This window comes from Calidris pugnax, unplaced genomic scaffold (assembly GCF_001431845.1).
Source record: "Calidris pugnax isolate Ruff unplaced genomic scaffold, ASM143184v1 scaffold56, whole genome shotgun sequence".
In the NCBI taxonomy this organism is placed as follows: Eukaryota; Metazoa; Chordata; class Aves; order Charadriiformes; family Scolopacidae; genus Calidris; species Calidris pugnax.
Genome location: NW_015090839.1, coordinates 2492509 through 2508460, shown reverse-complemented (window position 1 = coordinate 2508460; position 15952 = coordinate 2492509). Strand labels below are relative to the sequence as shown.

At 40.4% G+C, this 15952-nt stretch overlaps 1 protein-coding gene across 1 annotated transcript in view; it reads right to left on the bottom strand.

The window, feature by feature from the left end:
* CEP128 (centrosomal protein 128kDa) overlaps positions 1-4300 on the bottom strand; it is a 110016-nt gene extending 105716 nt beyond the window's left edge. Inside the window, exons 1-3 of the mRNA XM_014941668.1 lie at positions 4148-4300; positions 2912-2998; positions 401-527 (exon numbers count right to left, since the gene is read on the bottom strand). Of these exons, the coding sequence (XP_014797154.1) occupies positions 401-527; positions 2912-2998; positions 4148-4294 (361 nt within the window). The 5' untranslated portion in view covers positions 4295-4300. The remainder of the gene's footprint in view (positions 1-400; positions 528-2911; positions 2999-4147) is intronic.
* Positions 4301-15952: the final 11652 nt, after the last annotated feature.

Genomic DNA, 15952 nt, shown 5'->3' with positions numbered 1-15952 from the left:
CACATCCATAATCTTATGCATTTAAAATTTAAATTTCCTTATTACCATGAAGCAAGCTTCAGAAGCCGCAATACCTTTTGGATTTAGCTTTAACTTGTAGGTACCTACAACTCATGTAGCAGACAAGAAATTTTCTCTACTGAAAGAATCGATGGTACATTTAGATCTCTCAGGATACCAGCAGAAAAGACTGTGTAACAGAAAGCTATATGAATTTTCCAAATAAACAACTGCATAATATAATGTATGTCTCTTAAATTTCTAAACTGAATTTATTTGAAGTAATTAATGATGACTTATCACAACGCTATCTTCACACATTTTTCTTCTTAATTACCTCTTTCCATACAACAGCTATATGACATAATTTCAGTCTATTCAAGCATCTTAAGTATTTTACCTGACACTCCTTCTCCATCCAGATCACTAGGGTATAAACTTGAGAGAGAAGCACTTCTCATTCCAGTGTTTCGGGTTAATCGTTGGCTCCGAAATTGACCTATAGACTGTTCCAGTGTTTCTTTTAACTGCAGAGAAATCACAGTTAACTGAAATGTGAACACAGATTGCTTAAAAGAAACCCCAAAATATTATTTTTCAAAGTCATTAAGAGAATCAAAACTATTTTAAAGCCAAGTATAGCTTCAAATTAATAACAGCTTTTCTTCAATATCTTGTATGTCATATTCCCATAATTATAGCAAAACACGTTTCCAACATTGGTAGCTTCAAATATCAAGTTTGTTAAAACAGTGGTGCAACGCACCAGGAAACTCAAAAGAAAATTATGTCTCCTACAACCAAAATAAGACTTGTTTGCCAGAAATGCTCACTAACAGCCTTGCAAAATAATTTTTTTAATTAAAATTTTTCTACCATCCCTACCTGTAATGAGTTTGACAGACGGCTATCAAATTTTACTAAGCAGCTTTACATCAAGCCCTACTTTTAGTAGTTACACTTCGAGAAAAAGGCTGCTATTCCCCACTTAAGTGTTCAGAACTAACTATATTCCTAAATAAGCTGCTCATTTTTCAAACTTCCATCTTGCTTTCTAAGATTGCATTGGCTAACTTTGGTTCTTAGCCACTTGCTTTGACACTTATTTGACAGTCCACAAAACATTGATGTCTAAAGGTTCAGCTTAATTCTCCTTAACAGAGGCATGTACCGTAATGGTTAAATTGCTCTTTATTCTTGCAGAATTATACACTGTGATGGATCTCTCTCTGAATAATAAAAACTCAAAATTGAACTACAGGTGCTCAGTTTGCATGCTTTAGTTTTAAAGCACTTATTTTCATCCTTTCTACATGAAATTGGACAGTCGGATTTTTTTATTATCTTTATTTTTTTAAATAAAGAACCACAACAGCGTCCAGAATTAACAACCTGATTCTTCAGTCTGTTTCTTTAGAATAGAAAAAAGGCTAAGAAATTGTTTAAAATTTTTGAGTTAAAATTTACATTATAAACATCATTTTAGTTTAAGGTATTTGTGTTCTCTTAAAAACAACTTAATTATTAAAAGAATTAAGAGAGTCTAGTGACAGTAGAACAGAGATATTTAAAAACACAAATTTGAATAGAATATCTTTAATATTCACCAATCTGAATTCCATTCCTTGACATCTCAACTGTCAGCTGTTTAAAATCCCATCAAAACAGTGGCTAACGTTTCAGACCTTAACTATGTATTGTAGAAGGAAAGGTGATTCACTGCTTCCTGATCCCAGCTGCTTCTTCCCACATAACAAATAAATACAACATCTATTCTATGCAACTGGAAACTGCTGCTTCAGAAAGGGAACAGGAACTCAGAGAAACATGCTATCTTGGCTAATAAGACTGATTTTATGCTACTATTTAAAGCTCAAGCAGGAGACGGTTAGAGTCTCTAGATTTCTCCTCCATTTGAGCCATAATCAAAAGCCATCTAGCATGACTAAGAAGAATGCACATTAAGTTAAAACTAAACTTGAGTGATGTCTCACTCACCTTGATGTCTAATAGAAAATCTTTTCAGAATAATGATGTTGAACTACATTTAGTATCAGCATTTACTAAAACCAGACAATCTTAAAATGGCTCCAATGCCCACCAGAAATTCCACAAATTCAATACCTCAGTAGAGCTTATAAAGACACAAGCAGCATTCAAACAGAAGAAAAAAATTTATTAAGACATATAATATCCCAAATTATTTCCATGCAGAGCTTATGCACACTGATTTAGAAAGCAAGCTGTCTGAAGAAAACAAGTCATCTTTTCTACATATGTGCTTTCTCTCTCTCTCCTCACATGCAAAATATTCCTACATCTCATATGTATCTGTTTCAACACGGCACCTGCTGCAGTTTGTTTATAACCAAGTTACAAAGCTCTCTTGCCTTACCAGTACTAATTTGTCCTACTTTCTCTGTTTAGACGCCTGTTTTCAAACTTGTGGAAGTTTGATACTTATGAGAATTTCACCCCTTCTGCAATTTAGAGAAAGCTGGTCAAGAGATTCAGAAGCTGTTGGAGCATGACGTGAAAAAAAATCTACACAAGAGTGATCACAATCTCATTCTCTGCTGTAATTCAGCTTTTATCTTATCATTTATTCATGCAAAAGAAACATGTTCCCTAATATTTTATTTCAACTATGCACGTTATACTTGGCACAGTATCATAACATAATCTATTTGGTGCTTGTAAACCAGAAAAGTAATGATACTGCAAAACCAGCCCATTTCAATATATAACATATGGCCATAGTTTGATTTAGATTGCTGAAATAAATATGAAAAGTTTCTGTTTACATTTACTTAACTCTTGATATATTCTGTCCATTACTTGCAAGTTTTCATCTATGAATGCCCTCTGCAGAAAAGATTTAAGAAGTTAAGATAAACTGAAAGTTACTCACAGTTGCTATTGCTTCAGTTTGTTCCTTGTTGTGTTCTCTGTACTGTCCTAGCAAATGGTCAACATGTCTTAGATTTCTGTTGGTATCCTTAAAAAAATGTTTGAGAAAGAAAAGTCAAAACAAAAATCTCCTCTAATCAAGCATCACTGTTGTCTCTGTTACTTTTGGTTTATTATTTATTTTTGGTTGATAACACAAGTGCTTTTTAAAGGGTCTAAGCATTCAAAATCCTATTGAAGTAATCAGAATCTGAAGATGAACAGCACAGATAAAGGGAAGAAAAAAAACCAACCAAACAAACAAAAAACACCCCAAAAAACCCATGGTGCTGTTTAAAGTACAACATTAAGGCTTCATCTTCAAACAAAAAGCTTTTTAAGTTTCAATCACTCTGTAAGAAGACCTTTTAATCCAAAGACCTTAATGTTACCTGCCTGCAAAATAGAATTAAATTGAGAAATAAGAAATTTCTGAAGATCAACACATTAGGTAAGGTCTCTGCATGAGCATTCTCTGACCAGATGAACAGCTGGTCCAGGTGGCAGATCTGCTGAAAAGTGATCCATAAAAAGCAATTAGCTTAAAATCAGAATTTCAGTAGAGCAGCTAGAAAGAGGTTAGACAGAAACAAGATAAGAACAGAGACCCTTAAAAAAATTAAATAATAATCATATTAGATTGTTATTAACTCATCTCTTTTCTAGCTTGGTGATTATTTTCCAGCTAAGAAGTTTTGAAGTTTAAAATTAGCATTCTATAGGGATTTTTTTCCTCTCATATATTAAAAAGAAAAAAAAATAATCTTGCCAGGCAAACAATACTTCAACACAAGTGATAACACATAAGCCCACCCTCTCTAGGTATTCAGAACTGTCCGCTAGAGAAGAATGGGAATGACTTCTCAAGCAATATATGGTGTCAAATTTAATGCCTCTTGTGAGAATCTGACAAATTTTATTTGGCATTATTCCGTTTACTAAATTTCTAAACAGCATTACCTAACAGGTCATTGTTTCTAAAATTCTATTACTGTCTGAAATAATGGCTATATAAAAGTGTTACAAGCCACATACTCAAAGGCAATATGATCTATTTCCTAAAACCTTTTTGGTTTACGCAAAAAGCAATGTTTCCAATCAGTACAGTGTTTTCCACAACTTGAGAAATGACAATTTGACCCTAAATTACATAAATACAGACTCTACAAATACTTTAAAACAATATTTTGTAAACAACCTGTAAAGTGTTTGCTAAAGTGTGGATCTTCTCTGTAACTTCTTCAGCACCATAGTTCCGAGCTCTGTTGTGGGATGCTCTCAAAGGTGGTCGCCTTCCTATTCGACCCCTAAGAAAGTTGTCTGAATCACTGGATGAATCTGCCATTAGTATCTTGCAACCTAGGCAGGAAGACCAGAAAAATAATGAATGTTAAACCCTGATTGTAACTGAACGGCCTCTGACTTGCACAATATTCCCAAAGCAACTTCATAGACTCCAACTACCTGTACATTAGCCTTTCTGGTTCAGATCAGCAGGATGTACTTTTGAAGCAAATCTTCCAGCTTCTTCCTCATTTATTATGTTTGTTCACACCATGAAGCAGTGCCAAGATGCAAAAGGCAGAGCCCATTAGGAGAGAACTAAATCAAAAGATGCATTCTCACTACTTTTAAGTGTTAAGTATCCAGGATAAGGGCAAAGCTCAAAGCAAATTCTCCCCCCAAAAAACATAGTGGCGACATCAGGACTTTACCAATTGTTCTATTCTACAGAAACATTCCCCTTTGCATCATACTACTTGCTAAGTTATATTTAGATTGGCCAGGGCCAATTAAGACAACTAACCCAGAGTAACTAACTGTCTGAAGCAAGTCTAAGAACCAGTATCTTAATGACTCAAGGAGAATTGGAGATATTATCGAATAAGACTGTGCCCAAGAAGCTACAGACTAACCAACTTAAAACATCACCTAGAGTGATTCCACTATATATTTTTATTAAAGGATCTGATAATGCAATATAATAAGTTTATTAAATTTGTAGCTGACACTGATTATCCAACTCAACAAACACAGAACAGAAAACACAAGATGGTAGGAACAAGAGGAAAAAAAAAAGGCTATCCAAGATCTTTATATTATACAAATATATTCAAGTTGAATATGTATCAACTATGTCATGTTCTAGAAAGAAAAAGCTAACATCATAGAAGCGGTAAAAATAAGGGTAATTTCATAAATTGTGAAATATTATTTCTTTTATCCAATGTTAATTTAACATAACCCAGATTACTATGTTGATGCTGGGGCAATTCATTTGATTAGAATTAAAAAATTACTTGAGGCAGAAGAAATACGGTTTATGAGGAAAGAATGGGGATCACCAAGTCTTAAGAACAGCAAGCTAGAGGAGGGAAAATAGGATAACAGCCATCAGACACAGGAAAAGAAACCATTAAAAGCTACAGACAGCTATGACCAGTATAGTGAAGTCATATAGTAACTGATTAAAATAAAAGAAATAAAACACTGGTAGAAATAACAACATGGAATTATATTAATTTTTACCACAATTCAGTAGAAAAATACTCAAACAGCTTACTCTGTCCTACATATTACTACATCAAGCTGTATTTTCCTCTCGATCTTTACTAGAGCCTCCTAAGGACATCAGCAAGATCCGTATTCCAGCACACAGACCACAGGTATCACTGATAAGCACGACATGAGACTTCTTTCAAAAAGGCTTGGCATCACCTGTTCTAGAGGAATTTTGAATTCCTTCTATATCTGCAGTGTCAGTTCTCTGGGCTAAAACATCTCCTTCTGATCTTACCAAGCATGACAAGCAGCACAATCACTCCAAACTCAATAAGCAACTGATTAGGTGATCAATTTCCTTCAAGCTTAACAAACATTTTCAGTTTCAAAGCACTTTGTGAAAATATCTTTAAGATGCCAAGTAAAGGCAAGACCCCTATTAATGGCCATACTAAGAATTAAGCACAAGATCAGCCTCATTAGGGATCAGAAACTCGGCTCCGAGACACTAATCCACAGAAATCTGGTCTTCATTTACTCATGGACTTACATACCAGCATATTGTGCCTGACTGTTATCAGTCGTACAGTGGCAAAACATTTAATTTTAATGATCATAGCAAATGTTTGATGGTCTGCATCTGTCATATAGTCTCAACTACAAAGTCACAGTAAATGTTGTTTTGGTGTCTTAGATTTTTCAAAATCCATTCACAGTTTCACAGGAACCAAATTCTCTTTTCCTCCCAGACTGGGCATACTCTACATAGAATACTTCACCCATGAGAGCTAGAAAACTACCCTCACATTATGCAATTCGTATAGCTTGTCTGGGAGTCAAACAGCTCCAAGTGAAAGATTAAGCTTAACTCTTAATTCCACCATGTCACATTTCTTTCTGGAAGCTGAGGGCCCAAAAATAACATCACTTACGACATTGTCAGTTTCATATTTCTGAAAGAGAGCTCTTTTAAGGACACCTGAGTAGACAGAGAAATTAAGAACAATGAAACACATAAGAACATTCAAATTATAGAAAGTGTTTTAACTCATTTCCAGATGAAACGGCGTAAATCGGTAGAATTCCAAAGGTCAGTTATTCCATCTCAGTTGACAGGAACTGAATTCCTAACAATTTCTTAAACTCTTTTGAGAGTGGGCCCTACACGTACCTCTAGTTAGACAAGTATTGCAATGTGTAATGTCAGAAAAGAGATAGGCACTGATAGACATCAGTGAACAACAGCCTCTGACTTATGTGCTGAAAAATTTGTTCCGAGAAGCATCTCAACCATAAGAGCCCCAACTACTGAAAAGCTACGACACTGAACAAAACAAAAGGGAAATGAAGATTTACAGCAGAAAAGATTAATGGGCTTGTTTTCAGCTGTACAAAAATAGGGTCACTAAGATATTTGCTGGCCAAAGCACTAAAGAAAGGCTAGTAAACAAGGTAAATATAAAAGAAAACACTAGACACAGGAGGACATTTTGTCTGAAGAAAACTTTCTATTTATGGTTAAGTAGCATTCCTCTTTGTTCTCAGGAGCAACCTAAGAGGAACTGTAAGTACTTTTAAGTTGAAGAAGTTCTGTTTCATTTAAAGCAACATCCTCATTTTTAAAGGAATTACAGAAAATTCGTTTTAGATTAAAAAAAAAAAAATTAATGCTCAGTATTTTCCATCCCTGTAGAAAACAGGGTGCTCCAGTTTCACTGCAGGGTAAAGTAAATGTGAAGTACAGCAACAGCAAGGTCTCCAGCTCAAGTAAGCAGAAGACAAATGCAGGATACACAACCTGATTACTTCTCAAGTGGTTTGAGCTGTTTAGCTCCACGCAGGCTAATCCATGAGTAGGTAACCAAGTGCTAAAGGCATGCTTGAAGCCTTATGGTTAGGACTAAGCCAAAAAAAAAAAAAAAAAAAAGAAATAAAAATTAGATAGCCGTTCTAGAGCGGGACAACATGACACCTGAAAAGCCCTTTCCTTCAGTGCTTCTGAGTCAGGAGCAGTTTTCAAAAAGCCAGGAAGGTGACATTTCACTGTCCTGCTTTCAGGCACCCGCAGTACATTTTATTGTCAGCTTGTGAGCCGGTGTTCCCAGCGCTCTTCAGCACCACGGCACAGAAAACGCTTCCTTCGTGCTATTCGCGATGCCCCTCGCAAATCCTCCTCCCGGCGGGCACGTACAGAACTTCACTAACACCTCACCTCACCTCTCGGGGCCTCCGGCATCTTTTGCCCCGGACAAGACCGGGAACGCCCTTGGGGGCAGCGGGAAAACCCCAGGACGGCACCGGGCACGGCGGGACGGCCGGAACTCCGCCAGGCCCGCGGGCTGCCCCGCCTGCCGCCGCGGCTCGGGAGCGACCCCGCGGCCACCGCACCCTGCGCCTCCCGCAGCAGCTCCCGGGCCCGCCCGGCACCGCTCACCCCAGAGCGGCGCTCCGCACCCAGCCGGCCCCGAGCGGCAGCGCAGCCCCTTCCCGCACGCCGCTCCCGCCGCAGCCCCCGGCCCTCACGGCACAGGGGCAGCAGCGGGAGGACGCTCCGCCTCACCCACCCTTTCTCCGGGCGCGCCCGACAGCCCCTCGCACCTCCTCACCTCGCCGCTATGGCAACTTGAACTAGCCGCCCTGACACCGGCTGCCGGAGCCGCCTTCCGGACTCCAGGCCCGACCCCCCCGCAGGGCTCTATGGGACCCGTAGTCCATCAGCGGCAGTCGCGCCGCGGGAAAGGCCGCGCGGAGGACTTCAACTCCCAAGAGACTTTGTGGCGGCAGCGGTAACGGCCGGCAAGGCCCCGCCCTGCGGGGGAGCCGTTGGTCCTTCAAGGGCGGTGGCGGCGGGAAGGCGCTGGCGTACATTGGTGTTTATTAAACAGTCTTTAAAAAGCAAACCTTGACAAAATCCACGTGGGCGTTTACAAACACTGCAGCTAAGTAAACATAAAGAGCAGAAACAGAAGCCGTTGCCCCGGCAAAGCAGGTGTGTCTGTTCCACTTGTGAGGAGGCCTGGGAGCTCCTTAAACAGTTGCTTCTGATGAGGGAGACGTCTCCATTCCTGTCTCTTGACTTTTCCCTATTTTTTTTAACCCAGGCATCTACCTGTTCACAAATGTTGTATCTATTACCCTTGTGTGCAGTAAAATCTGCCAAACAAAACAGGCTGCTACACCACTGGCCTTGAAGAGAATAAAGGGATAAAGAATGCTGTGAGCAATCACAGAGGCCTGGGTCTCTGGAACTTGGGCAGAACTAATAGTCCTAAAATCACAGGAGTGTTTGGCTGCAGATCACCTGCAGGTGAGCACTCAAGCCCAAGGCAGATGCAGTGGGTTGGTTTTTTAAATACAGATCTGTCTATTGCTTCTGGGATCCACTTGGGGGAGTGACCATTGGCACAGCAATAAAGCATGGCTGACAATCCACGCCTCCTGCCTTCATTCCCATCCCGCAGGACTGTTTCATTTACTCACTCGCAAGTTTAATGCAGCAGGCGTGCTTCCATATGATTACAGCAGGAGGGAGCCAGGACCCCCCCCCACAGTGGCACTGTCCACCAATTGCCCCAGACTTTCCTCTGCCAACTGCAGCATGATCAGGTTGTGCTGGAAGGTCTAAATGCAGGGTGAGAGTCAGGGCTTCTGCTTAGTCTCATAAGGCTGCTTATGATGGTCTCTGGGAGACAGGCCCTGAATCTTCCTAGCTCTCCGAGGGATTTCCTCTCCTTCCAGTTTTGCACTGGCGGTGGGCTTGCTCCTCCATAGACTTCCAAAATACATCCATGAGCAGATTTATTTTCCTGCCCTAGTAGCCTCTCTCAGGCTGTCACAGAGGGGATGAAGGGGTAAGGAGTGTGTCCTGGATGTGGCTGGTGTGTATATGAGAAGTGCATTTGCATCTATGCTGAGTGTGAGCACATAGGGCTTGCTATCAACACAAAGGTCCAGTGGAAGCTGATGCCAGCACCTGAGACTGCCAAACCAAGCACAACCACTGGTCCTAAAGACAATGCATACATCAATTCTGAAAGCAGCTAGTCAGCAAACAGCACTTACGTATCTATCTATGTGTATACTGGTCTAATGTTGTAATGGAAGGAAGCAGATGCTTCCAGTGCTTCAGACAGCTATTTTTTTTTGTCCAAGGCCAGGTTGGATGGGGCTTTGAGCAACCTGGTCTAGTGGAACGTGTCTCTGCCCGCGGCAGGGGAGTTGGAGCTAGATGATCTTTAAGGTCCCTCCCAACCTAAACCATTCTATGATTTTTGCACACAGCTACGTTGTCAGCATTACCACAAACGTTGTAATTTTTGTGTATTCATATGAAATAAGGCTTGTGCCACTGACTAATATATAGTTTTCCCATTCTTAGCAAGCTGAGGCTTGCTTGGTATAAAAAGTGAAATACTAAAGACTGTTACGGAAGACACATAAGCAGGCATGTATGCCAAGACTCCTGGACTGTGTATATTTTTTCTGAAAAAGATCCAAACCATCAAGATCCCACCACTCCCAGGAGAGAAGAAAGCAGCAGGCCAGTGGTGTTTTCAGACTCGGTTGATTCATTGAACACCAGTGTAAGGTAATAAAATGCTTGAAGCTCACAGTGGGTTTTGCACAACATATTTGATGCAAACATCTGGTGTCCTCTGTTCCCTTCAAAATTCAAGGAATGAGAATTTTTTTTTTTTTTTGTATGCACTTTTCTCATAAGGAAGTTAAATGAATGTGCTACAGAAGATCTCTTCAGTTTGGAATGAGTATGCATGAGAAATCAATTATTTAACTGTGCATAATAGCTACTATACTAGGCATACTTCTAAAGGAGTCATTTAACTTTGCAAGCACAAAACACTTCCATGTTACTATATTAAACCAAAAATATATATCCCAGCATTCTGTTATCTAAAGAGCTGCGTTGAGACAATCACTTGGCAGTGCTTGCATTTAGAGAGGCCAGCATGGTCTTACTACTTAAGGCTAGTGATTAATGCTTATTGTGCCCCTTGACTCATACACTTAAGAAAGATCATTGCTGGAAATACTATTATGAGCCATTACATTACTCTATAGATAAATAAATGTACAGGGAGCCTGAGGATACAAACCTTAAGATTGGAAAATCCAGAATGACTATAACATTTTTTTAATAATTTTTTTTTTTTTTAGGCTTGAATAGAATTTTTTTAATTCTTGGATTTGTCGCCAGTGGTATCTTTTCATGCTACACTACTTGTCTTCCATGACAAGCCATTATTATTGTGGCTTTCAGGAGATCACCTAGATATTTCTTTCAGAAGGCTATCAAATACAAAAGATAAGATAACCCTAAATAAATAATTAACTGTCTTAAAGATCATCATTTACTGGGCTCAGAAACTGAGTTCTTTTATGAAGAGGTATCATAGATGCACAAGGAGAAGGACCGTGGACTAGATGAACTGTCATCTAAGTCAGTGAGCTTAAAAGCCAGTTTTGATTTATGATTGTTGTAATAAACAGTCAAGCTCCTCTATTAATACAATCCTTTCGGGATAAAAAACACACCTGCCTGAAAACAGCTTTGATAGTTCTCACCTTAACTAATTGCTTAAGTCTGAGACATAATTTTGTCTTAGTGTTCTCTCTGAGCACTCTTAGAATTGACAACCTCAGGCTTTACAAGGCTTTACAAAGCAGTACCTCCAATCTAGTCTTTAGCCAACTGAGTATTTCAAATTTCACAGCTTTTTCATGTGTCTTTTTTAATGAAATAGAGCTAAAGGAGAAGCACGAGAGTTTCTTAAGGTCCCATAAACATAAAATGCCGTAACTACCTGCTCTTGAAGCCGAAGATAAATTGGTTATATAGACATGAATCTTTAAGAACCTAGAACAGCATTCTTTCATGTAGCTATTCAAGCACTTGGTCTGATGAGTGGTGCTGTGTCAAAGCAGCACGTGTAATGTCATTTTTTCTGACAGGCCAGAAATTATTTCAGATACTGAAATAGAAACAGGTAGGAACTGGAATATCTTACAAGTGTTTAGAATGGCTAAATATGTTGATTAATCAGAAATAAACTTCAAATCTTTATTCTGCTCTTTACTGAATTATTTTCCCCATTTAAACACTTCCTCATAGAGGTATTACAAGATTTAACTGTTGATACCTAGTAATCCCTTGAGGAATTTATGTGGAACACCAATTAGACCTAATTGCTTCTTTGTTAGAACCTGTTGTGCTTTATCTGATTTGTGTATAAATTATATAAGCAATGCGAAGATACCTGAGATACCATATCAAATCTGGCAGATGAAAATAATGTTGCTTTTTGAAAAATCACACCAAAAACAATGGAATTCTGAGCCTTGCAGTGATTGAGATTAGAGGTACTAAATGAGCTACTGCAGCTGTCACTAGAGGGAGCATCTGTAACAATGGAAAAATATGCTTGTCAATTTTTGCCATGTTTAAATTAATAGGAACCTGCAGGGGCTTTGAAAAAGCACCAGGAAAAAAAAATAAACTACAATATACTGTGGATTTATGAGTGCTTTTTCTTTCCTATTTTCTTATTAGGATCAGAGCATAAGCCATATTAATTGATTAAAGCTGCTTCTTTTCTCTATCCTTGAGGCAAACATGATTTTTAATGTCTGTTCTTAGGATTATATTTATGATTGTGGATGTACACATGTTGGTGATACTTTTAATACATTGACATTTTAGTACATAAAAAAGGAACACATTACTATTCTACATGGGGTGGAATGTTACCAGTCACTGTAAGCTGCTAGATGCCATCACTTTTCAGAACTGATGTGGTCAGAACTACTGATTATTGTTCTTTTTTAGAGCCTAAAATATTTACAGTCTTGACTAAGCTAAACAACTGTGTTCCATTGTTCCTTCAACATAGGTCATGTTTCTAAACCTCCTGTTTTCCTTACTATCCTGTGAATAATCCTCAGTTTGTCTACTACTTTCTTGACAGATAAAGTATTCCAGACTACTCTATTAATGCAAAGAGAAGTGAAATGATTATACTAGATTCCCATTTTTCTGCCATGCAGGGTGTGTCTTATTGCATGTAGCTACCTGTGTTTTTCCCCTTTGAATTTAAATTCTGATCTAGAGTTCACAGACCTCCCTCGCCTGGGGTTATCTGTAGCTTTACAAGCGTACTTCTCATTCCACCATCTGCCTGCCTGTTTATAAAAATGTTGAACAGAAGGACCAGAAGGTGTCTAGGAGAAGCCAGAGTGTGGCACCACGAGGCTAGTGGCTCCCTCAGGGCTAGGTCTCAGTAGCCACGGAGGATCCCCTTGGGGCAGCACGCAGGGCCTGGCAGCCCATTCCATCCCACTGGCCCAGCCAAGAGCCGGGCAGCTGGGGAGCTCCAGGGCAGCCTCAGCCCCTGGCACTGGGCACCTCCCTGGGGATTGGGACTGGCCAAGGCTGGACCAGGATGTCAACCTGGGTGTCAGGCCTGGCTTAGCGGGGGTCATGGCCAGGCAGGGCAGGGCAGGGCTGTGGGGAGCTGCCGACCAGCTCCAGTGTGGCAGGGACTGATGGCCCTGGAGGCTGACATGGGGTCCTGGGCTGTGGGCAGGGTTGGGGGAAGCCTGAGAGGAGGCCAGGCAGGGACAGTCAGGCCCATCAGTGCCCTCAGCCTGGACAGGAGGAACAGCAAGCTGTGAGCCAAGCGTAGCCGCAGCACAGACAGTGACCTTGCAACAGGACACAGTCCTGCAGGATCTCAGCAGAACTGGGTTGGTGATATTGACAGTCCCAGCAAGGCAAGGAATCAAATCAGGTCCAGGGTCCAGACAGGAAGAGCAAGAGACACCTGGAGACAAGACTACAATGTAGGTCTGAGGTCTACCAAGGAGACAGGACTAGAGAAAAGACCAGAGACAATGATACTTTCAACATAGGTCCAGAGTCTACCCAGGAAAACCAGTCACCAAGACAGGGCTGCAGGAATTGGGCTGGGAACAGGTTCAACTTTTAAATAGTTCAAGGACAAATTTGGGTGCCCAGGCCTGAGCTGACTCAGAGCCCTGAACTGTCACAGAGGGTGGGTGGTGCTGGGGTGGGCAGGTGGGCCAGGGCAGAGCTCTGAGAGAGAGAAACGACTAAACTGTGGTTTCAGACTTCTAGCCAGCAAATTCCTTAAACATTCCGTAAACTACAGTGTAAACAACATCATCTTTCTTAGAGCATAACTTTTCAGAGTAAAGCCGGTGCCCATGAAAACACTGTTTCGTTAGCAACAGTCCTTTTTCTCCCCAAACTCCTTCTGTTGATGTACCTGACTCAGAACATGCAAGCCGAGTCTCAAAACCCAGGAGGTAGCACATCCAGACCTGGAGGTCTTCCCAGGTTGAAGTGGCCTGTTCTGTCCTGTTTCCTTCAAGGCTGTCAGGCCGTCAATGAGAGGAATCCCTTGCTTCTTCCATTCAGGGTTCAAGCCCAGAAACCATATTTTAAGCAGTTCTTATTTATTTTGAAATCTGCTCAGAACATCTACAAATTAAGTATCAGCCTTGCCATTTCTTTGGTCTGCAGTCTTTTATAGTTAGGAATAGCTGGGAAGACATTTACTCCTCCCATTAATGCTTTCTGACCACTGCCGACACAGAACTGTTGACATGCCAAAGCATGTCATATCTACATGTATACTCTTTTTCCTACTAAATAACAGCTAATTCAAAATACCTTCAATGAAAGAGCAATGAAACAAATTACCCTCCCCCTAGTTTAAGAGCCTGAAACCCAATTACTATGGAGTAGCTAATGCAGGGTAGCCTATTAGTAAAGGTAAGCAGCATAAGGATACCTTTAGTATGCCAAAGGAATGAGTATGATTTGGTTTATGAAAACTCACTGAAATGACTCGAATCTTAGGACTACTTATTTGCCCACCAATAAAACTATTATTCCTTTCTATAGTCCACATACAGTGATACAGAAAAAATAATGCTGAAGTTGGAATGAAGTGGAGGAGAAGGGGTTGCAAGAGACTACACGCTAGAGGTTGCAACAAATCACTCCAGCAGTGGTGTCATTAAAGAGAGGACACACATCCCTAGTCTCTTCCTGCTAACCAGGCCATGTCACGAAAAGTAAGGACTCCTCTGTTGTGGTCTGAGGCTTACTAGGTCATCAAGATCGGTTGTGAGAAAACAGATTAAGCTGGAAAAGGATTTTAATGCTGCTGCTCAAAGCTGACAAGCTGTCTCTGGACAGTGTCAGGCAATGTTGTTTGCTGAATGAAACAGCTGTGGTTGTACCCACTAACTGAAATCATGTGTGGAATAGACTCGTGACAGCTGAGACTCCACCCGAAAGAAGACAGAGATTCCTTTGGCAGTACGTTTGTTTCACTAGATGGGTCTGTATGTCTCTGTATCATCCTGTGTCAACCAAAATATTTCTTTGTCAAAACCAAAAGGAACTGAGATTTTAATGTCTTATTGCTAATACAGCACAAGCTGGACGCTCTGGCAGTAAGAACAAGAAAACCAGCAGAGAATTTTGACATCCTGGGAAAACCCTGTGGCACCTGTAAAATGAATTTTGTAACACATAGCATATTAGGTGAAGTTCATTAAGTGGCTGATTACTCCCTTTCGGTAGAGGACCCAAGACAAGCCTAACTCCAATAAGCTTTTAGTTTTGTTTTGTTTCTGATATATCTGCATTTCGTTTTCAAAAGTTACAGCCATGTGGCTACAGCAGTATCAATCATGAAAACCACTACAGCATGAGAGGAAATAAGGAGGCAAGTCCTGAAGATCCTGGCAAGTGCCTCCCTGCAGGATGGGTGGGCACTTAGGTCTTGTTTCCAGATCTGAGAACTTTCTTTACTGCCTCATTGAATTGAACAGTACCTTTTCTCTCTCACTACTTTTAAATATTTGGTTTGAGCAAGAGTATCTCTTGTTTATAAAGGAACACAGAATTATATGAGTATTAACCAGACTTTTGGGATGTCTGTCAGACACAGATATGACTGCTTCAGTGTGGGAACCTCTGTGCCACGTTCATTTTAAACCTGTGTCCTTAACAGCGACGAGAATAGGTTGCTACTTCAAGTGACAACAACTCCACCTTATTTCCCTCAAGGTTAGATTTTTTTCTCTGTTTTTTTTTCTTTGGTGAAAGGATTTAATCCTTTCTGATAATGTGGAAAACATTGCTTTCTTCTCTTCATTTTCCTCTCTTTTATAGTGTGATTTTCAAAACCACTCTTTCGAGCTTTCAGGTTTTTTTGTTTGTTTTTGGCGGTTTTTTTTTTTAACTGCTTTACATTTAGTGCATATCTGCTTTGCAATTAGTGATTTTTTTTATTTATTTATTTTTTACTGGGCGTAAAGATGCGGTGTAACCGCACTGCTTTGGCAGGTGAGTTAGTACCGCGCTGACACAGTCAGCCAGCCCCCTCCCTCCCTCCTCCCTCCCTCCTTCCTCCCTCCCGCAAAGATGCTACGAGAAATGTTCGGGGGG